This window comes from Palaemon carinicauda, chromosome 19 (assembly GCF_036898095.1).
Source record: "Palaemon carinicauda isolate YSFRI2023 chromosome 19, ASM3689809v2, whole genome shotgun sequence".
Taxonomy (NCBI): Eukaryota; Metazoa; Arthropoda; class Malacostraca; order Decapoda; family Palaemonidae; genus Palaemon; species Palaemon carinicauda.
In genome coordinates, this window is record NC_090743.1 from 84,191,030 (window position 1) to 84,214,850 (window position 23,821).

General features: G+C 43.2%; 1 protein-coding gene across 7 annotated transcripts in view; it reads right to left on the bottom strand.

Annotated features, from left to right (window-relative positions):
• LOC137658700 (transient receptor potential cation channel subfamily A member 1 homolog) overlaps positions 1–23,821 on the bottom strand; it is a 351,715-nt gene that overhangs the window by 207,753 nt on the left and 120,141 nt on the right. For 6 of the 7 annotated variants that reach the window (XM_068393691.1, XM_068393693.1, XM_068393698.1 and 3 more), the window contains 7 exons: positions 20,397–20,444; positions 10,683–10,900; positions 10,106–10,261; positions 9,531–9,662; positions 9,237–9,356; positions 8,994–9,121; positions 8,751–8,907 (listed from right to left, as the gene is read on the bottom strand). In XM_068393691.1, the coding sequence (XP_068249792.1) occupies positions 8,751–8,907; positions 8,994–9,121; positions 9,237–9,356; positions 9,531–9,662; positions 10,106–10,261; positions 10,683–10,900; positions 20,397–20,444 (959 nt within the window). The remainder of the gene's footprint in view (positions 1–8,750; positions 8,908–8,993; positions 9,122–9,236; positions 9,357–9,530; positions 9,663–10,105; positions 10,262–10,682; positions 10,901–20,396; positions 20,445–23,821) is intronic. The other variant, XM_068393692.1, reaches the window with a different exon arrangement.

Consider the following 23,821-nt stretch of genomic DNA (forward strand, 5'->3'; position numbering starts at 1 on the left):
CGCTATTTAATATGGGTGAATCACCCCATAGGAAGGGTGGAAAGTCTCAGCCAGTACTGGCTTTTGGCTTTGCCCGGGGACTCAGTATCTGAGTGTGTCAGCACTCAACAATAAGGAGTCCCTGCACCTCGCTAGAACCTTGCTACACAAGGGCTGCGGCCTACATAAGCTGTGTGTGAAGGTATGAAGTGTGACTCGTCCTAGGAAGTTGACCTGTAGTCCTTTAGATGGAAACTTTAGGCTAGGACTCTCCCAATACCACCTCGTCAGGGTATGGGGACGTGACAGTACTAGCTTAATACTAGGAACACAAGGAAACATGGTTTACCTGAGGTGGTTCGAGGTCAGCTGTGCAGAGAACCTAGGATGCTGCTTTCCCCAAGAGAGGGGAGGATGAAAAAGAGAATAAGGGCCAGACATACCTTTTCATTCATGCAGACTAAGACCGGGTAACAATGCCCTCAACCTTCTGCTACTTGTCCATTAAGGAGCCTGAGGTTTTAAACCAGTTGTTGTGCAGCCACCATAGGGCCGATAGAAAACGTATCGAGCCTCCTGTGGGTCACGTCTTGCATGTAGTGGGCTGTGAAGGTTGTCTGACGCTTCCACACCCCAGCTTGTAGCACCTGCGTCAATGAAAAGTTTTTCTTGAAGGCCAGGGACATAGCTACGCCCCTGACATCATGTGCTCTAGGGCCACGTGACGGAGGAGGGTCTGGATTCAGGGACAGATGGATCACCTTACGAATCCATGCCGAGATGGTATTCTTGGTCACCCTCCTCTTAGTCCTCCCAGTGCTCACAAACATTGCCTGCTCCTGGGGACGAACTGCAGCCGTTCTTTTGAGATATAGCCTCAGACTCCTTACTGGACACAATAGGAGATGGTCTGGGTCATCAGTTACAGAACGAAGACTCGAAATCTGGAAGGAGTCGAACCGAGGGTCCGGCACTCCCGGATTCTGAGTCTTAGAAATAAACTCAGGGACAAATCTGAACATTACCTCCCCCCATCCCTTTGAATGGGCGATGTCATATGAGAGACCATGAAGTTCACTGACTTGCTTTGCCGAGGCCAAAGCTAGTAGGAACACCGTCTTCCAAGTTAGGTGGCGATCTGAAGCCTGGCGTAATGGTTCGTAGGGAGGTCTCTTAAGAGACCTGAGAACTCGAACCACGATCCATGGAGGAGGTCTCACTTCCGACTGAGGGCAGGTAAGTTCATAACTTCGTATGAGTAGGGAAAGTTCCAGCGAGGAAGAAATGTCCACTCCTTTGAGCCTGAAGGCTAGACTTAAGGCTGAGCCGCCGAGACTGAAAGGCGTATTTCTTCCCGCAAATGCACGAGGAACTCCGCTACTGCTGGAATAGTGGCATCGAGTGGAGAGATACCCCTTCCACAACACCAACCACAGAAGACTCCCCACTTTGCCTGGTAGACAGATGCGGATGACCTTCGCAGGTGTCCAAACATCCTCACCGCATCTTGTTGCGAAAATCCTCTCTCAGCGAGAAGATGCTGGATAGTCTCCAAGCGTGAAGTCGTAGCGAAGCTACGGCTTTGTGGAAGATGTTGGCGTGTGGTTGTTTGCGTAGCTCGTGTCGTGGAGGGAGTTCTCTCGGAAGTTCCGTTAGGAGTTGCAGAAGGTGCAGAAACCATTCCGCGTGATGCCATAGCAGAGCTATAAGGGTCATCGAAAGATTGACCGATATTCTGGTCTTGTTGAGCACCCTCCTCATCAGACAGAACGGGGGAAAGGTGTATACGTCGATGTTGTCCCACCGTTGTTGGAAGGCATCTTGCCAGAGCGCCTTGGGATCCGGGACTGGGAAGCAGTACAGCGGAAGCTTGAAGTTCAGCGCTGTAGGGAACATATCCACAGTCGGGGAACCCCACAAAGTCAGGACTTTGTTGGCTACTAGATGATCCAAAGACCACTCGGTACTCACTATCTGAGACGCTCTGCTCAGACTGTCGGCGAGCACATTCCTCTTGCCTGGAATGAAGCGAGCCGATAGTGGAATCGGGTGGGCTTCGGTCCATCTCAGTATCTCTACTGTAAGATGAGATAGCTGCTTTGAAAAGGTACCTCCTTGCTTGTTGATGTAAGCCACTACTGCGGTGTTGTCGCTCATCACCACCAAAGAGTGACCCGCCAGGTATTGTTGGAACTGTTGAAGGGCCAGGAATACGGCCTTCATTTCTAGCAGATTTATATGGAGGCACTTTTCTGATACTGATCACAGGCCTGAGGTCCTGTGTTGCAGAACGTGGGCCCCCCACCCTTTCTTTGAGGCGTCCAAAAACAGCATCAAATCCGGGGGGAGGACGAGAAAATCCACTCCCCCTCGTAGGTTCTCGTCTCTCACCCACCACTGAAGGTCCGTCTGTTCCGCAGAACCCATAGGGATCATGACGTCCGGGGAATCGTAACCTTGATTCCACCAAGATTTGAGTCGCCATTGGAGGGATCTCATCCTGAGGCAACCGTTGGGAACTAGACGAGCCAAGGATGAGAGGTGACAGAGGAGACGTAACCACGATTGGGCTGGAAGTTCTTCTCGTCTGAGGAAAGGACTTGTGACCCTCCTCAGCTTTGCTATCCTGTCGTCTGATGGGAAGGCTTTGTGGAGATTGGTGTCTATGATCATGCCTAGATATACCAGTCTTTGAGTGGGAAGCAGAGAAGACTTCTCGAGATTTACCATGATCCCCAAATCTTGGCAAAGTCCCAGATGGTTGTCTTGGTGTCGAAGAAGGGCCGACTCCGAGTCTGCTAGGATCAGCCAGTCGTCCAGATAACGGAGGAGACGGATGCCGATCCTGTGTGCCCAAGATGATATTAGGGTGAACACTCTGGTGAAAACCTGTGGTGCTGTGGAGAGACCGAAACACAGTACCTTGAACTGGTACACCTTGTTGTCTAGGCTGAATCTTAAGTACTTCCTTGAAGACGGATGGACTTGGATCTGGAAGTACGCGTCCTTCAGGTCCAGTGTACACATGAAGTCTTGCGGTCTCACTGCAAGTCTGACCGTGTCTGCGGTCTCCATGCTGAACGGAGTTTGCTTGACAAACCTGTTCAGAGCTGAGAGGTCGATGACTGGTTTCCAGCCTCTAGACACCTTCTTTACAAGAAAGAGTCGACTGAAGAAGCCTGGGGACCCGTCGACGACCTTTTGGAGAGCGCCCTTCTTCAACATGGTCTGGACTTCTACCCGAAGGGCTTGCCCCCTTGCCGATCTCATGACAAGGGAGCTCAGCGACACTGGATCCGCTGTCAGGGGAGGTAGAGATGTTGTGAACGGGATGCGATATCCTTGACTGATTACGGAAATCGTCCAGAAATCGGCCCTGAGTTGCTGCCACCTGTTCACGCAACTTTGTAGGCATCCCCCCACTGGTGGACATGCAGGGGGACTGCCAGTCCTAGCGTTTGCGACCTCGGCCGCTCCCTCTAGGATTCTTTCCTCCCCTGGAGGACTTTTTGCCTTTCTTGTCCTTGACAGGAAAGGGCTTAGACACCATCGTCTTCGCTGCATCTGCCAGTTTTGTGGTCTCGGTAGGACGTGGTTGCTGGGGTGCTGGAGGTTTATAGGGCTTCGATGTTAGAGCCCTATGTAGAAGAGAGTCCTGGTTGGACTTCCTCCACCTATCAGCCGCCTGCTCCACGTCCTTAGGCTCGAACAAGTTCTTCCCCATAATGGAAGAATGTCTGAGCCTGCTGATCTCGGTATTGGGGACCTTTTGATGGAATCTCTCAGACACCGCATCTCGACGTTTCAAGATGGTATTAGCCCACAAGTTCGAGACTTGGTGGGCTAGAAACTCGATCGTACGAGTGCCCGAGAGTAAAAAGATCTCCATGGCCTTCCTGGTACTTTCTTCGGACAAGTCTTCTGAACGTAACAGGATGCCTAGGGACCCTAGCCAGATGTCCAGCCACGAAGTTGCCTGCATGGCACACTTCGCTACCTTCTCCTGGCTAAGGATCTCCGTCGCCGAGAACGAGACCTGCCGATTGGAGAGTCTCTCTAGAGGGACTACCCTGGTAAGCTCTTCCAAAGAGTGATGTAGGGGAAGAGCTAAACAAGTCTCCTCAACGATGTCAAGTACCTCCTCTGTTGGACACAAGGATGTGGGAGGAGTTTGTTGCCGGCGCCGGATCGGCTGGAGGAGGCAAGCTCGGAGAGCTGGGCTTCGACCTTGTCTCTGGCACTCTTAACCCCTTGAGACCAGGGCAAAGCCGCACTGGCCTTTGAGGGTTTTTGAGTCCCAAAGACTCGGTCCAAGACCATGTCTTTGCTCTCACGAGGGGGAATCTCTGGATCCGCAAACCCATTGAGATTCCTCATAAGGGTTAGAACCTGACAGAACGCATACTCTGACTCCTGCAGCTCCCCTCCTGAAGGGCTAGCAACGAAGTCTCCTTACCCCAAAGGCTCTTCTTGGGGGGACTCGTGGACATTCTCTGAGTGCTTGGCTGGCTTCGGTCTAAGCCTTGAAGATGACTTCGGCAAAGTCTTGGAGACCTTCGACTCCCTCCTGGGAGGGATGCAGGACTCCAACAACGATGGTGGGAGGCTCTTCTCCATCCCTACCCGAGAAGACTTTCCAGCGCGAGGTAGGGTTTCCCTCATTGGTGCGATGGGAAAACGCTTCACATAGCGTGACTTCCCTGAGGACGGAAAATCTTCGTCCGAAGGGGAGGGAGTGAAAGTCTGGGTGGGTGAGGAGGCCTTCCTCAAGGACTTACGAGGAGTCAGCTTCACCCTCGGAGAAGTTACTACGTTCGACACTCCTCTCTTCCTCTTCAGGGGAGTAGAAGCTGCCAATGATTTGTGGCCCAGCTCAGAGAGAACAGGCTTAAAAGCCTGCATGACCGCTCTGACCAGGGACCCAAACCATGGCTGATGACTGACAGCTGTGCTGTCAGAAACTCCCTCTGGAGGGTAGGGGATCGACCGATCCCTAGGAGGAGTCACCAAAGGGGGGTTCGCCTGAAAAGAGGAAGGAGAAGAAAAGTCCCTGGACCTATTCGGAATCTTCCCCCCCCCCCCCCCCGCCAGCGAGTGCGCTGTTCTGCGCTTGCAGGGGGGGGGAACGCGGCGATGATGACCTGGCTGTGCGTTGTCCTGCACCCTCGCGCGTGGGGGGTTGAGGATCGCGCTGGGGAGTGTGCTGGCGCTCACGCGATGGGAAATGCCCTGGGTCGCGCGCTGGAGACTGTTGGCGCGCACGAGGGCGATGGTGAGGGCGCGTGGGCGAGCGATGGCGCACAGGGGCGCGGGCTGGCGAAGGCAGAGGGCGCGCTGAAGGATGGATAAGCACTCGCGCGCGCGAAGGCGACTGTTCGCGCGCTCGCAGGCGCGCAGGGTCCAGCCAAAGAGCCCGTGCGGGCGATAATGTTGGGCGCGCGCACGCGCGCAGGAGTCACATCCCTTGCACGCGGGCGAGCATGAGAGCACACATCCGGCTGTGGTGATGGGCGTGGGCGCGCAGGGCGCGCAACCTAGTGGGCGCGCGTCTTAGACTGCGCGCGAGGCCGCACTGGCGAGAGATGGCGCGCAGGCGGGGAACGATGGCACGTTGGTGAGCACTGGCGAGCAGGGGAAGAAGTTAACTTCCCCACTGCGCCCAGATCAGAAGATCGTGGGCGCGTAGGAGATCGTTCTGGAGAGCGCTGGCGCGCTTCAACAGGAGCTTCTTCTGCCGATGAGCGCTTGCGCGCAGGTGAGTGCTTGTGCGTAGGTGAGCGCTGGCGTCCAGGCGAGCCTTGGAGCGCAGGGGAGACCTGGCGCGTAAGGGACGTATGCACTAACTTGCACATACGCCCTTGATGCCCCGAAGAGACCGTTGCCCGGTTTACAACGGGATGTGTTGGCGCCCACAGCGCGTCAGCAGCCAGGAACGGTGACGGTAGGTCAGCAGGTCTGACGGGTGGAGGGTCGGCGTGTCCTTTGTAAGGACGACCTTCCACCGAAAGAGATCGCGAATGATCTGCAGTGAGGTCCAGGGTTGTAGCTGGGAGAGTCGGAAAATGATGGCGAGGTTCCTCTGCGGCGATGATGAACCGAAGAGGCACCTCCTAACACCCTTGTGAGGTGAAGGAAAGCCTCTACGGCTAAGAGGAAAGCGGGCTTTACGCCTTATACGCCCTCTGGGGGCCGTGTGGTCAGCGGGCTGACCATCAGCAGTCCTCCGAAGAGGAGTCTCTGTGAGTGAACTCCCCCGAGGGGGAGAATAACCAGCAGGAGAGACCGTTGGACTTAGTTCCTCCCTCGAAGGATGTGCAGAGGGAGGAACTAAGCCTTCAGCTACAACAGGATCATCACGAGCAGAGGTTTGAGACAACTCATCGGAAGCCTCTGCCACGACAACGTCGACGATAGACAGAGGATCAACCTCCGCTAAAGTCGGCGATTGTTTGACAGCGGCCCCCAACCTGATCAAATCAAACAAGGCTTCCTTGGAGGGCGAACCCTCAAGCCCCAAGGAAGCCCAAAGCTGAAACAAATCATCATTAGTTACAGGAAAATTTAAATCCTCCCCCGGGGGAGGAGGAGGAGCTGCCTCGCTATGGGAGGCAACTCCCTCTCCCAAAACCCGAGATCGGGCAACAGAACTATGGCCTACGCTACCACTCGACAGTTTCTCGGAAGAAACTGATCGAGTGGGAGTTTCGGAGGAGGTTTGGACCACGGAAGAAGAACCCTTGGGATTTTCTCCTTTCAAAGAAACCTTCGAAGGAGAAATATCCCGCCTGGACTTCTTCTTCCGGCGCCGGGAAAATCTTTCCCACTGGGAGGTAGACCACTCCCTACACTCACCACACAATTTATTTCTATCACACCGCTGGCCCCTACAATAAGGACATAGGGTGTGAGGGTCCGTATCGACTGCCGACATATACGTGCCACAAGGGCGGTCGGGTAATCCAAGAAACTTTCGCATAGCAGAGGCCAACTTCACGCACACCTGTCAAAGGAAAAGCAAAAAGCATTAAATGGCTGTCAAAGAAGGCGAGGGTGAAAGCGAACACGTCTGACTACCACCCGAGCCGAGAGCAAAGTGAGCTCAAGCACAGGTGTGTGTGTGAGGGGGGGAGGTAGCAAGCTACCCTCCCTAACCCCCGCTAACTAGCGGTGGGGTAGTAAACCCTCGTTAAAATTATAATGGCTCGTCATTTCAGCTACGCCGAAAGTAATAACCCATATTAAATAGCATGGTTTGTATGTCAGTTACGGAACAAATCGATCTTGGGTTTTTTTTTTTTTTTAAATTTGCATTATCTTTAATTTTTCCTACCATTCACAATTAATGGAGCTCAATAAAATTAATGGCAGTTAAGAACCTCGATAGGAAAAGCAATAAAAAAATAATTTCATAATGTGGTGTCTTAGTCTTTAATCTAACCAGACTGCCTTCCCTTTAGGCCATCGACTGTTTACTACAAGTAAAGGGAAATAAAACTTTATTCGGTTTCACCTATTCATTGTTTCTTGGAGTTTTTTTGTATGATTTTATACATTGAAGTCCAACAAAACCTTAAAGAAAAAGAATTTTTCAGGTCTGGAATAGATTTATCCTACTCAAATTCATTCTTGAAGGGAAAATTCATTTAGTGTTCTAATGACCATCTGGAATGAATTAAGGAATAAAGTTCAATCTCTGAAATACCACAGTACCCATGCCATGCAAAAGTATTCCCTATTTAATAGACAATTTCACAGAATATTCAAAAGGCATTATTCAAGAGCTTTCACATTTTATTTACAGAGTCAAATTAGCTAGTCATTTAACTTACATTAACTGCTTATTCATGAGGAATCAAAACTTCATTACAAAATAAGCTAATGAATAAATCTTCCATGACAAAGCAATAATTATGTCTAACTAAGGGGCCAAATAAACAATAATAGGTTATCCTGATGAGAATTGTTACCAGAAGCTAAACTGCAAGGGGTGTCAAGCCAGTCTTAAAGGGAGAATGCTCCTAGGTTATTTCTGCATGATAGCAGTTTTGTATCCATAACACCAATGAAAAGTAATTTTTCTTAATAAAAGTGTTGTATAGCACTGATTTGACTTAACTTTACATGCTCAAGCATACAATTACTACTCTGCACATCAATTAGCATGATTATTTCATCACAAGCCATATAACAAGCCTAGATGGGAAAGCATAATGCTAAAAGCCCAACAACCCCAATAGCAATTGCAGCTCAGTGTTGATGAGAAATGGAGAAATAAAAAAAAAACTATAAAAAAGAATCAATAGAAATAGAAACAAATTATGATAACATTATATGCATAAGTAATATAAATTATGAAAAGAGACTCAAGTCAACCTACTCAACAAAATAGAATTTGCGTTAGGTTTGGACTTCTGAAATTCCACCAATTTAACTTTGCTCGAAGGATGATCATGCCACAATTTGGTCACTGCCAGAATAAAACTTCTAGAATACTGCTTAGTATTCAGCCTTACTAAACAAGATTAAGGACTTGGGATTAACTGCATGTCTAGTACTATATGGTAAATAGTTTAATTTGGGAAGATTGGAAACTATAGGATGGTTAGAATTTTTTTTTAAATCTTACAGCATATTGAGATAAATTAACTATGATGTCAGAGATATGCAGAAACAGCCAAAAGCTCTTAAGCCATGGCAATCAGTAGAATAAACAGAACTCAAGTAATCAAGAAAAAATATAGATTTCAAATGAAAACCACATATAAGTATACCTCTAATGCCTCCAAATTTCCCTGCTCTGCACACCAGAAAACAGATGTTTTGTCTTCTTTGTCAACTGCCTCCAAATCTGCCCCTCTTTCCAAAAGCATCTGTACAGCTGTTGCCTGGCCGCAACTTGCAGCCATAAGGAGTGGTGTAAAGGAATCCCTGAAATTCAAGATGTGTGCAGTTAGTGGTCAGTCTAGGAATTTGCACCATGTCTTTATGTCACAGAGCATACTAAAAGGGCTTACTTGTCTCTCTTTTCTATATTAGCACCAGCATCTAGAAGCACGGAGATTGCTTCTGCTTGATCATGGTACGCTGCTCGATGTAATGGCGTTTGCTGATTACAGTCCACGCATTCTAGTCTCGCCTTATTCTGTCCCAAGAAATGCATCGCTTATAATCTTATCATTGATATGTAAATGTGAAAATTATTCACTCTTGAGTATTACACAGCATAGTGGATCTAAAACCTAGTGACATCATCTTACCTGCAAGAGCAGCTTTATGAGATCTGTGTCACCTACAGCTGCTGCAGCATGCAAGGGAGTTGATAGGCTATCATTCATGGCATCTACATCAGCGCCAGCTAAAATAAGCTTCTCAGTGATCTGCAAAAATACATTGTCAATGCCAAAATACAAGTAATAAAAAGTTGTAAGGTATAATTCAAAACCTTGTTATATTCTTTATGCATATCATCCATATCAAAATTTTGAAATGCATAGCTTATTCAACATAAAAAAAGGAGTCATAACACTATACTGCCTTTGCAGATTACAAACCTTGAAGTGCCCATTATTTACAGCATGATGCAGTGCAGTCTCCCTTTCTGTGTCACATTCTTTCACTAATCTGTCGACCATTTTACTTCCTCCAATAGTCGAGGCAGAGTTTAGCAGTAAGTCAACTATTTCCTGTAAAAAAAAAGTAATAAACAAGTACATCACCTTTTATACTTTCTTTATGTCACATTCTTGGGCCACATTCAACTAATCTACAGCCAAACTCTGATTACTTAATGGAAAGTCTATCTTTTTACCATTGAAATGAAAACTTTAACCTTGGGCTCTTAGAGGTATTACCATTCTGGTTGTAGTTCTAACTTGATGTTTACTGTACTGTACTATAATTAGGAGTACGCAGACCCCAAGACTTCAATTTGTATTGAAGTTTTAGTTTTTCATTTCTTCATTCTTATGAGAGATACAAGTTATTCCAATAAATTTCTTTAAACACTTATACAGTTAAAAGTTCATGTACAATGATGCCTAACTTTTGGATATTTAACAAATATATCATGTCTTTATTACAAGTGTTTCTAAGCTATATATATTAAATAATTATTATCCACACTCACCAAATTGCCCTCCATAGCTGCTCGATGAAGGGGTGTCTGAGCAGATTCATCTTTGGACAGGAGGTTTGCACCAGCAAATATAAGGCGCCGTGCAATATCAACATAGCCATATGTAGAGGCTACATATAAAGGAGTCATCAGTTGACTATCACGAGCCTGCATGTATAGAATTTTAAATAATTCATCCTTCAATGTAAAAAAAAAGAAAAAAAACATTCTAACCCTTGACTTGGTGTTTATTACATGAGTAACAACAGTTTGTATTATATTCTTAATAACTAACCAAATACAAAAGAAGAAAATAATGATTGAACTACCAGGAGTATGTTTCCCAAACTGCCTCTTAGCTAAATGTTTTCTTGTATAAAGTAATCATACTATTAAAAAGCTAAAAACAAAGTTTATTCAACAGCCTGCTGTCATTAGTTTCCCAGGCCAAATTCAACTCCCTTTGATGTTTTCAAAGATATTTAAAAATACTATTCAAGTCTTAACGCAGCATGAAAAAAAAACTTCTAACACCCATTGAATCACAGCAACACTTAGTACTTTATCAAAGTGCCATATATTCACTTACTTCAACCAAAATACGCGGGCATTTTAAAAGATCTCTAGCTGCAGGGTCATTTCCTCTCATAGCAGCAAAATGCAAGGGTGTCTGGCCATAAATATCCTTTGCATTAATCTCTGCACCACTGTCTACCAGAAGTCTTATGACAGAGTTTTCATCTAGGCTTTCATTGCTCATTCCAGATATGGCAGACTGGATGGATGTAACGGTCAGCTGATGGTGGTCTGTTAGAAATATATTTATACATTTACATCATCAGATAACAACTGAAGTCAATTAACAGACTCAGATCTACTATGAATTGCTGTATTGAAATTCTGTATAGAATAATGAATCATATCACACATACTTTTCAACAATGTGATTACAGTTATTCAACGACCAATAAAAATATTCAAATTTAATCATCTTCAAATATATCATTCATTTAAAATTATAATTAATATCACAATAGAGTATACGCAGTACCCTCTAAATTATGAAAAAATGGAAAAATAAAATACTTGGATTCAAACAAACACATACTGTAATTCTTTCCTTGTGCAATGCAACCGTTTTTGTTGGCTAACAACTTAAAATATTAGAAAAAAAAATTAACAATTAGAGCAAACATCCTCATTATGCAATAGCTCTCTCATCACCGTCATACAACAAAAGCAACAAATGTACAGTAAAATATGATTACATGGGTTACCAATTCGAAATGCTTCATGTTCATACTGTAGTCATACCTCAAATTAAGTTTGTTCATGTTAGGTTGCTTTCATCTTTTAAGTAATTTTTTATAATGAATAATGGGAAAAAACTACAAATTTTAAAAACAATTTGTACTTCTCCTAGCTATATAAACCAGAGTAATTTAAATGGGCTTACACTTCTAGTTCAGTTTTCTACAACCAGACTGTAATAAAAGAAAATGGTCTCTATTGCACCATGGTTGGTTACCATAGCTTCATTCTATTCTGGTCAAAAACTTTTGGGGTGGTTGAGGCAGGACCTCTGCTTAAATTACTCATGTTTGTATAGCTAGGAAAAATACAAATTGTTTTTAAAATTTGTAGTTTATACAAGGATACAAATTTCCGAGTCATTTAAATGGCAGTCTTAATTAAGTGGGGGAACTCTCGGTTAAGAGGAATTCACTCTCTCTATGACAGTTACAAGTACATGTAGTGTACGTATAAACAAAAGTCAAAAGTGGATATGTAAACACAGTCCATCTGGTTTGTAAAGAGGTAGGATTCTGGTGTCCAATATTTTGGATCCAGTCTAAGACAGAAATAAAGCCATACGAAGATCAAGCATCAAACAAATAATGTGTATCAAATATAATTCATAATTGAGAATGTTATTCCTACCTACATTAGGGTGGGATCCAAGCCAGTACTCCAACCCATCGTATGAGAACAATCAGACTTGATCCACATTTCATATCATTATAAAGCAGAGAATAACTGATGCTTTGATAAACAATTAGGTATCCTGTAAGAGCTTAAGCTAAAGTAATTGTTGAGCTTCTACAATAGGGCTTAAAGAAAAAGGTTTAAAAATCTGCGAGAACAATCGTTCAGGTAGTGATCCATGAAAGTGTTCTGTCTTTTTCAGACACCAATTCTGGGAATTTGGGCTACAGGGTTGCAGTAAGACCACAGACATCGTTTGCTTTAGTGGGGTCCCAGGGGACACTTCCCCCGAGGATTTATATGCTCTCATAATTGTTTCTCTAAGTCATAAGGAAATTAAATTTTTTGGATACCCTTTTCTTGAAGCAGCCTACACTCACAAATAAGTTTGGAATCTTGGGTCTTAGATAGGCTGCTCTTTTCAGATACTATCTGACCGCTCTTATGGAGCAGAGAAAAGATTATCCTGGTTATCAATCACCTCTTTGAGAGACAATATCGTGAAAGAGTCATTTCTAGCATCGTTAACAACCGGATTTTGAGTTTCGGTCACAAACTCAGGAACAAAGGAAAAGGTTACTACCTTTCCCCCTTTAGGATTGTTATATTAGGTAAGATAGACCATTTAGTGCACTTAATCTCTTGGCTGAAGCTAAGGCAAGGATAGAGGCAGTCTTCAGGGCAGGACAGCCTGGTTTCTCAGCGGGTCTTTTCAAGGACCTAAGAACCTTATCCCATCCCAGGAGAAGGGCTCAAGTTCCTGAGGGTTATGTCTATTCAAAGGGTTATATTTCATGACTCATTGGCACAATAGTAAGAGGTGGCAACCACAAGCGATCAGCAGGCATCACCATCTGGGGGCTTCGAAGCGCAGTTTTGATGATTTGCCTTTTCTATGCACAAGCTTTGAGGACTTGTGCTACAGAGTGATTTTGCAGAATGCTAGGCTTGCGGCCAGACCGCGGATATCATGTGCTCAAGGGGGCGCCTGGTGACGTTACCCATGAGGATTTATAAGCTCTCATTAGAGCAGACAATTCCCATGAAGAGGAGAGATCAAACCATTTTTGTTTGAATATTTGGCTCAAGATCGAGCAGTAGCCCTTCACTGCAGTGACTAAAAGGACTTCCTCATTCCTCAGGAATGCTAAAAAGTTGGTAATCTGGAAATACAGTAATGCCTCACAACACGAAATTAATTAATTCTGAAGTGGCTTTCATAAAGTGATTTTTTCGTGTTGTGAGTCACATTTCACATGCAAATTGCCTAATTCATTCCAAACCCTACAAAATACCTCATTAAATCTCATAATAAAGCTACAGTATAACCACAATGAAATACTGTACAGACAAATACATTTGAACCATTCAATATACCCAAACTAACTGTTAATACCTGTATATTAAGTAGTTATTACAACAATAATGTAACAATAAATGGAAAATAATACAATACATACAGTACAATACTGTACATATAATAAATATAGTTATATATATATATATATATATATATATATATATATATATATATATATATATATATATATATATATATATATATATATATATATATATATATATATATACACACACATATATATATATATATATATATATATATATATATATATATATATATATATCCTATTATAGTTACCCCTATTAAAGACTACAGCTTCATTTTCTGTTGTCTGAACCCATTTTCTTCAACTCTTTGTGATGGGTGACTATTTTATTCTCAGCCAGGCTGGCAAAAATATCTTCTTAAAATGAAAATTTTTTCGTAAAGTGAGTCAAAAATATATTCACATCTCGTTTCGCAGCTTAAAATTTCGTAAGCAGAGTCTTTCATGAAGAGAGGTATGACTGTAGTGACCTTGAGTGGAGCAATATTTCATCTACTAGGCCAATCACAGAATGTTTTCCACTTGTGTTGATATAATGCTACGGACAACTTTCGTTGGCATCTGGAAAGTTATTTCGCTATAGGTACCGCAAAGCCTCTTTATCGAGGGAGATGGATAACCTCCAACAGTGAAGAGACAGGCAGAGAAGTGCCTCTTGGAACCTTCTTACGTGCGGTTGAAAGCAGCGGATTTACCCATTCTGGGAATTCTCGGGGGATTTCCATGAGAAGTTCCAACAGGTCTGAGTACCCCTCTGATGTTGGCCACTTTTGGGCTACTACTGTTATTCTAACCTCTAGGGATGTTCAGACTCTGTTCAAGACCTGATGAATAAGACAGATTAGTGGGAATGTGTAAAAGTCTAGTCCATCCCACAGGTACTGTAAGTCATCTTCCAATGCTGCCGATGGGTCCAGGCTTGATATACACCGAGAGATTGGTGTTCAGATGAGTGGTGACCATATCAAGTGACAGGGAGCCCCACAAGGTCAAAAGACTCTTCCGCACCATGGGGAGCAAAAGACCATTCAAAACTAATTGTTATTTCTGGTCAACTCAGATGGTCAGCAAAGACATTTCCCCTCCCGAGGATAAATCTCGCCAAGAGGGACATTGCATTGTTCTGTGATCAAAAATACAACTAGGGAGACACCTTGGAGAAGTTGAGTGGTTCATGCCGAATGTCAGGGTTGCAGCAAGACCATGGACATCAGGTGCTCTAGAGGGCGTCACGAGCAACTCTTCCCCTGAGGATTTACATGCTCTCATAATTGTTTTTAAGTAGTTGCTGCAAAAAATGTCCTATTTTTCTGAGACCACAACCTAAAAAAAAACTGCTCCCTTCCTTGGCGTGAAGCATCTGAGAGTAGAAGGTATTTTAGGAGAGACCAGAAAAGGTGTGTCTGCTGACTGGTTCTTCTTTTTCAATCGCCACTGGGGATTTGTCACTGCCTCCTATTTGAGACCACTAGCTCTTCAGAGGCCCCTGCACCAAGAGAGATGCATTCCCCTGAAGGAAATTAACTTCTCGAATGACGTGAGGTGTACTAGGAGCTTTGCCAGGAATGGGCAGGAAGTGATGTCTTCCAAGAGGGTTTCTGCCACATTGAACCTTGCTACCCTGTCGGCAGAAGGAAACGCTCTGGCCTGGGTCGAGTTGACATCCATGCCTAGATTTCTGATGGATTGTTGGAGGACGAGACTGGACTTTTCTAGATTTAGTTGAATCCCCAATGCCTTGCAGAAGTCAAGGAGGAGATTATGTGTTATATAAGCAGGGTTCGAGACTTTGCAAGAAGCCAGTTGTCCAGTTATCTCTGAAGCCTGTACAAATACATTTGAACCATTCAATATACCTAAACTAACTGCTAATACCTGTAGATTAAGTAGTTATGACAACAATAATGTAATAATAAATGGAAAATAATACAATAAATACAGTACAATACTGTACATATAATGAATATACAGTTGACAGGCTGAAGCCTAGCACCTTGAAGTGGAAAATTCTGTTTCGAAAGGGAAACCTTAGGTACCCCCTTGAGGCAGGATGGATGGGAACCTTTAGGTCTATGGTCAGAAGGATTGACTACTGCAACTCTTATCTATTACAATTTACCAAAAGTATAACTTAAGAAATTACAAAACACAATAAACAGAGGAGCAAGACTGATAAAAGGTGTCCCACCTGAGAGAGGATCACCCCTATATTAATTGATTTACACTGGCTGCCAATTAAAGCGAGAATTGAACTTAAAATATGTACAATAACCCACCAAGTTATCAGAACCGGGAGTCCAAAATACTTAAGAGAATTGCTACATATTGTGCAGCCAACAAATCGTGTCGACACGAGAATAGTTACAGATAGCTTCAAAATGTTGGAACCTAGATATATGTCTACTTTGGGCTCTAGAGCTTTTAAATATGTGGCCCCGAGACTATATAATAAGCTATATAATAACATTCGAATTATTGAAGACATTAAGGGTTTCAAGAGGAAACTGAACACTTTCTTATTTAAAAAATCATACAACAGTGATGATTTAACAGTAAATGAACAATACGTGATCTGAAAGGATAAATACTCTGAACGAACAAGGTAAAACGACAGCGGATGTCCTGTAGAGAGTAGGGTTCGCCTGCTGTATGGGACCGGAAAAGCAGCCATCAAAGTAAGTAAGTTTTCCTGATGGCCTGAATGACAATAGCCAAGGTCCCAATTTGTTAACCTTGTTTGTAAGACAAATAGATTCAAATGGGACAAATTTATGATGCATCTCCAACCCTCCGTCAGCTTTTTTACTAAGCATAGATTGCTGAGGAAGCCCAGAAAGTCGTCTAAGTTTTCCTCTATGGCTCCTTAGGCCAATGTCTTAGACACCTCCTCTAGTAGGAGAAGGTGTATTACTGAGCCTCCAATGATCATCTATCAGAGTCCGAGTGGGGCAGACAGTCTATAAATGTGAACTTAATATCCTGAATACAGTGCTTCTATGATCAAGGGATCGGCCATGAAGAGCTGTCACCTATACTCATGGTTTTGTAGGCATCCCCCTACTGGTGGTAAGTTGGAGGAAATGCCTGCCCTCCCTAACAAGAGCCTCTGCCAGCCATGACCTCTATAGTCAGAGGAGTGTCCTCTATGGCAAAAGGTGGACTGAGAGTCTCACCTCCTAGATTGTTGAAAGTTTGTAAGAGGAAGAAGTCGTCTTTTCTGATTGATCTGTTAAAAAAAAGGCAAGTCTCTTTGAGGTAGGTGAGGGGTGGGCATCCTCTGTGCCACAGCCTTCCCCATAAGAGAAGCTCGACTGACTTTCCCTGATTTTCTATGGCACTTTAGGGATAACTGGTGGTTCTACCTTGATAGACTCATTAGAAAATTTAATGTTTCTTCAAATGTCCTTTCTCTCTCTGGCAACATTCAGCAAATGGAGAGAAGTGGAGTAGAGAAAGAACAGGAGGAGTCATGCTCACTTTTAGTAGATGCGTTTTTACCTCTAGCAGTTTCAGCAGGAATGACACCGAGTTCTCTTCTCGAACTCAATCTGTTAGAGAAGAAGGATTTCTCTGAGGCAGGCCACTTATAAAGCCTCCTATGAGGACCATGTCTATGGCATCTAATTATTGTGACATCATCTGTTTCAGATGGGGGTGTCACTCAAGGAAAAAAAAAAGGGAGGCAACGATTCCGAAGCCCGTATGAGCCTGTAAAAAAAAAGGATCATAAAAATATAAAGTTCATGTTGGTTCGAAGAAACATACAAAATTGGAATCAATAGATACATTCAGCCAGGTACTTGTGTGAGTACATTGTGGTAAGGCAACAGGTTATTCATTCATATACTAATACCTCTCCACAAAAGAATGTGCTTACAAAATTTTCACGCTACGAAACAAGATGCTAAGATTTTTCTGACTCACATTGCGGAAAATGTTTCATGATAAGAAAAAAGATTTGCCAGCCAGGCCATGAATAAAATAGTCACTCATTAAAAAGAAAATGGGTTGTTGACACAAAAGAAAATGGGTTGTTGACACAATAGAAAATGTATCTCTATAGTATGGGTAATTATAATAGTACAGTACATATGGTACTGTATATTTTGTTTATGTACAGTGTTGTACTGTATGTATTGTATTATTTTCCATTTATTATTGTATTATGCTATAATAATTACTTAATTTACAGGCATTAACAGTTAGTTTAGGTATATTGAAAGGTTCAAATGTATTTGGCTGTACAGTACTGTATTTCATTGTGGTTATATTGCAGATTTATTATGAAATGTAATGTGGTGTTTTTGTAAAGTTTGGAACGAATTAAGTGATTTACATGTAAAATGTGACTCATAACAAAATGGTCACGAAACGAAAGCCACTCAAGAACGAATTAATTTCGTGTTGTGAGGCATTACTGTAATTAAAAGTTGTTGAGGATTGTAAGATAAAGCTGTCTGAAATTGAGTTGAAGCTCCCAATGGAACACGAACATGAAGGATTCCATTCATATACGCGCAGTATCAGATGATGTAAAATAATAGCCACCCTGCAGAGGAATATCATTACACATTGAAATGGCAGTGGGTTCCGGGACGTCATAACACGTGAGCACAGCGGTGCATTTAGGGACGTCATCAAACGTGGGCACAGCGCCGTGTTCAGTGACGTCATCACGTATGGGGACAGTGGTGTGTACAGACTTGTTTGCCTGAGAACACGCCTGAGCCAAATCAGGTTTGGACAACACACATGGAATTAGTGCATGTGTTGTAGATACTATTGACTACCAAATAATTTGCTTGGAAGGAGAAGACACAATAGGTTCAGAACATCTTGGGCTAACCCAAATTGCAGTTGTGGGCTTAGCAGAAGCAGTCCAGCCAACCTCAATACACTGTAATGGGGTAATGAGAGTCTCGAATCTAGAAGTTCTAAATACAGGAACGGGGGACTTTCGACGCCTTGATGGGAAATAACTCCAAGAGCAAAAAGTCAACCCCGGATAAAATCAACTATATACTGGAAGGTTCACCACTCAATACACTAGTGGGATGCAAGGGAGATCAAAGCAATTCTGAATAATCATGGACCAAGAATACTGGGACTGGATCCAGCTCAGAGAGCGCAGTGGCCGTAGCCGAGGAATGTGTCTTAAGCATCGATTCGGGATCACTAAGCACAAGATGAATATTGGAAAATGACAGGAATCTCTCCTACTGGGAGGACAGCTACGCCCGACAACACCTATATAGAGATTCCAAAGAAAATCGTTTGCCACAGCATTGGCCATTGTTAAGCACAAGCATAGCACAGATAATGATAAGCACACTAGTGACAATGATAAGGAAATTGACACAAAGCACTATGCACTACAAAGTGGAAATCCAGTGTGGATTAGGTAAGTCATGATCATAGAGAGAAGAGGGGAGACCTCTTCTCTCAACGGCGACCAGATGGCGAATGAAGCCTATCAGCAGCAGCACACAGCACCCAGAAGTGGGGTTGCTATGGTAGCCAACCATGGTGCAACAGAGCCCATTTTATTTCATTATTATCTGGTGGTAGAAAACAGAACTAAAGTGTGACCTCATTTAAATGACTCAAGTTTGTATCTGCGTAAGAATAAACTTCTATTTTATCCTTATTCTTTATATGTGCATTTGTATAAATTCATTAGAAAGACATAAAAAAATGTAGACTATAAAATGATTGATATACTGAGGGTATGGGGCTACTTAAAAAGCATTTATAGGGTGTATGGGAGGGGATTTTGTAAGCTGAATTTATATTGAGTTATTTCTTTATGTTAGGAAAAGTCTTGGAACCATTCCATGATTTAACATGAGCTGACTGTGCTTTGCAACACCATACAATAACACATACCAACGGTCACTTGTTGATGAAAAAGGACATCCTACTTTCTTTACTGTTAGTCTCACTTGAGAATAACTTCAATGTTTCCTTTAAAATATACAGTACACAATAAATTCTCCCTATGAACAAAAAACAGAATTACAAAATACAGTCAAGAATTATAAATTCTATTATTACCTTATTTACCATTCCAGAAAGTAAGTATCTAGCTTTCATGACACTCTTTCAATGCTTATATTAGATTCCTTGAAATCAAAAAATTACTTTAAAATCATCATTCAAAGGTCCCATCAACTGGGTATTGGGTAAAATATAAAAAGGTAACAAAAAGAACACATATTGACGACACTTTTATCATACTATATGGTCATTCCTAATCAAACAGTCCTGAGACTGATTTTTATTGGAAAATAGGTTCCCTATTCAATGAAAAACCACTACTATTGCTTTTTAAAAAGCTTATGTGTTTGAGCTGTTTTCAGAAAGATACTTAATACTTTGTATTAGTAGATTCTCTTAAAAAGTTAAGCTACCAAACCTGAGTATAGGAAAGGATGAGTTAAATTACCCAGTCTGGGCATTAAAATGGAAAACCACCAATGCAAATGATCACCATAAATTCATGTCAATACCAGCAAGGCAAAAAAAGTCTAATATAACGTCATGCACATGTTACTGGCTAATTTCCATAAACAAAACATTAATTTTTTGGCCATGCAAGTTCTTAGTTCACATTCCATATGAGCCATTTCAAAAATGTGAGCATCTGTAAATTTCTTATAATAAAAACTTGGTGTTGAAAATTAAATGATAATGTAGCTGGTTGTTTAACTAAATTTATTGCATTAGTCATGAATTTTGACCAGTTTAACATTATTATCTAAATTTCTACATGAACATGCCTTATTACACCAAGTTTAATGGCAAAAAGCCTGCCATGAATGGTTACATCCACTTAACATAATTAAATGTTTTAATCCCATGCTAACACTCCTAAAAAAAACATAGGAAAATGTTATATTGATATTTACCAGGTTGAAGAGAGAGAAATAACAATTCCTGATAACCCAAGTTAGATTCTGAGGTATAACAGAAAGGAAATTAAGTAACAACATAAAAGTAAAGCAAAGATAAAAGTACAAAATTTAACTTGTACTGTATGCTGAAGTAACAATATTAAAGATATACAGAAAAGATGACAAACTTGGAAGTAATTTGTATTTTTCCTAACTATACAAACCTGTAACTATTTATGGGGATTTTACTTTCTGCAAAGCTGGAAGGCAGCCATAAGGCTTTTAGCGAGGTTAAACTACCCTACCGATAGCTAGCAGGGTTGTTAGGCAGGGTACCGGCTACCCTACTCACACACACACACAAACCTGTGTTGTCTCATCATTTTTTATTGCAGCCAGGACTTCTTGGGGGACAGGTGATGGCAGGCCAATTTTTATAAATAGCTACAGGTTTGTATAGTTAGGGAAAAATACAAATTACCTCCAAATTTGTCATTTGTTCCCACACTAAATACAAACCCTCGATATTTATAGGGATTGACTCACTCCTTAGGAGGGTGGAAGTCTGAAGCAGGGAGAAACTCCGACACCTGGCTAATCAATCCGTGGAATGCACGGTTAACGGTTTGAGCTGGGACTAAAGAGGGCCAAGCAAAAGCTGCTGATGACTCAGCAGACAGACCTATAGGCTCCCCCATAACCCACATCTTTAGCTGACAAGGATGGTGAGGTTGCAGCAACCAAAGGAACAAACGAGTTTGAGCAGGACTCGAACCCCAGTCTGGCATTCACCAGTCAGGGACGTAACCACATCAGCCATCACAACCACTGTAGGCGATTCTTCCCAAAGTAGGAAGATTGCATCTCAAGCAGATTTAAATGACGGCACCATTTGGGGTCTGACCAGAACCCTGAGGATGAGTGGTACAGCATGTGGCCCCCCTTTTTCTTTGATGGATCTGAAGGGAGCGTCAAATCCAGGGAAGGGAAACAAGGAGGTCGATTCCTTGGATGAGATTGTTGTATGTCGAACTTCTTCTCAGGCCCATCTCCTGCCCTGTCTTCTAGGGAACCAGAGAAAAGGAATCTGGCTGCCCCTGAAGAGGTTGGATTTGACGGAGACCAATGCGGGCTTGACAAACCAGAATGAAACGGTGACATATGAGAAGTAATCACTGCTGGTAGATAGTGTGTCCCGAAGAAGGAAGCTCTATGGTCATCCTCGGAATTGGACCCCATCGCTCTGCAGAAAAACTTTTGCAGGCTGATGACAATAAACATGTCTAGGGATACCCGCCTCTGATAAGGAAGTCGAAATACCTTCTAAGATTTACTCCAAACCTCAGATTGTGGTAAACTCGAGGATTGGCTTGGTAAGCTACTAAGGCTGATAGGATCAGCAAGTCATCCCAAAGTCTTTGGAGAACAAAGCAGATCCTGTAGGACCAAATTGACTTTAGACTAATACCCTTAGGAAAACCTGAGATGCTATCGAAACTGAAGAACCGTACATTGACATGGAATACCTGTATGAATGAAGAAAGCTTAGGAGTATGAGACCTAGAGATCAAACATTAACAGGAAGTCCTTGATTAACTGCTTAATGGAATACCTGTATGAAAACAAAAAGCTTCCTTGATGATGGATGTCCAAGAAAACTAGGAGTATGAGACCTAGAGGTCAAACATAAACAGGAAGTCCCAGATTTACTGCTTGTCTGACTGTAAGCCTTCTCCTCACCAGACAGAGTTTGATTAACAAACTTGTTCCCAGAGGAGACAAAACTGGCGACTTCTACAGGAAGAACAGACTGTAGAAACTCAGAGATATCTAAATGAACAATGTTTTCCTATCCAACCGGATGTTCGGATCGCGGAGATTAAAGAGAGAACGACCCTCACACCTCTACAGGTGGGTGGAAGAGACAGAAGTGTATGTTCTTGTAGCTGAGCTGCGGATTTCCTGTCCTTGCCGAAAAGAGATGATTACTCCGAGCTCGTAGGGGAGGATTATCTACAAACTGGAAAAACCACTCGTGGCCAAGAATGGGAGTTATCCCAAAAAAGAACATCAGCCGATGGGAGAACTCAGACGGCAAAAGAGTGTCATTGTCCAAGGGTTAACAAACAAGACTGAGTCAAGCTAACGGTAGTTTGTATATGCCTTAGAGAAGGTTTCAGTGGATGGAGGTTGAAGATGCTCGTACAAAGATATAAGGGAGCATTGGCCGACGGAGATAGAGAGCAAGAAGAGATCTCAACCTCTGGTGTTCTCATGAGGTCACCCATCCAAGGACTGACTGGACCACAACACTGTATAATTTCACTGGACGGAAGGATCCTAGCAACTAAGTTGCAATAGACCTAGCATAAGCCAACGCTCAATTCAATCCCTTAAAACAGAGGGAATGAAAGATGGAATAACCCCTTGGGGCTATGTCTCCCAAAGCAGGTATGAAAGGCCGAGGAGCCAATCCAAGAAATCGACTGCAAGAACTACATCTGAGATCTGACAAACTTTCAAGCTTGTGGAGAGAAGAGAAGCCAATAGCTATAAGATTATGCTCACAAGCTTCACTCCAACCCACCGGAAGGTGGCGGAGGCGAGTGGTCGGAAGTCTTCACTGCGGCAACCGCTGTGTAGAACTGTATTCTACCTGCCAGGAGGCGGTAGAATAGGTGTGGGCGCCTGCGGAACTAGCGCAGGTTTTCTCCATGAAGGCTTCAGCTCGTAAGGTAACTATATACTGAAAGGTGATGCACGTGAAGAGGTAGCGGGCAGAAGTGGCAACCTTGTCCTTGATGCACATGGCATGTTAGCTACTCTGTAGTAGAAAAGACGTACAAGTACTAGTGGAGGTCATGGAGCGACAAAAAAATTTTCATGAGGGATGAACATCCGCGAACGTGTCGAGGACTGGAGAGTCAATGAAGAAGCCTGGGCAGTACTCTCTTCAAAGCTCAGAGAAGAAAATGAAAACATCGGGAACCGAAAAACCTTGCTCGTGTGAAAACAAAAGTTCCAAGAGGCAAGTAGGGTATAAGCACCAAGGTTAACACTTATGCTTTACTCAGGCCATAGGTGGAAAGTGTTGGATTAGGTTCTAAGAAAAGAATGTGTGCTGAACTCCTTTATGAGGGTCTCAGCTAGAACAGATCGTCACAGATAGTATCTTTACCTCAGAAGGAAAAGAAGCTAGAGGAAAACCGTCAGGTGCTGGAAGCGGTTGCTGGTACACAAAGCGATTGGCAAGCTGGTGAATGGTGAGCGGGAAAAGGCATTCAACATCTGCTGGCCCAGTTGGCATTTCTCCCCACAAGCAGGAGGATTGTATACAGTGGGTGGTGGAGGGACCTTCTTTCAGAGGGGAAAGTTTCCACATCTGGAGGCAAGCCTCCGGGCAGCACTCTCTGCTTCCCCTCGATGAATTCTAGCTCAAA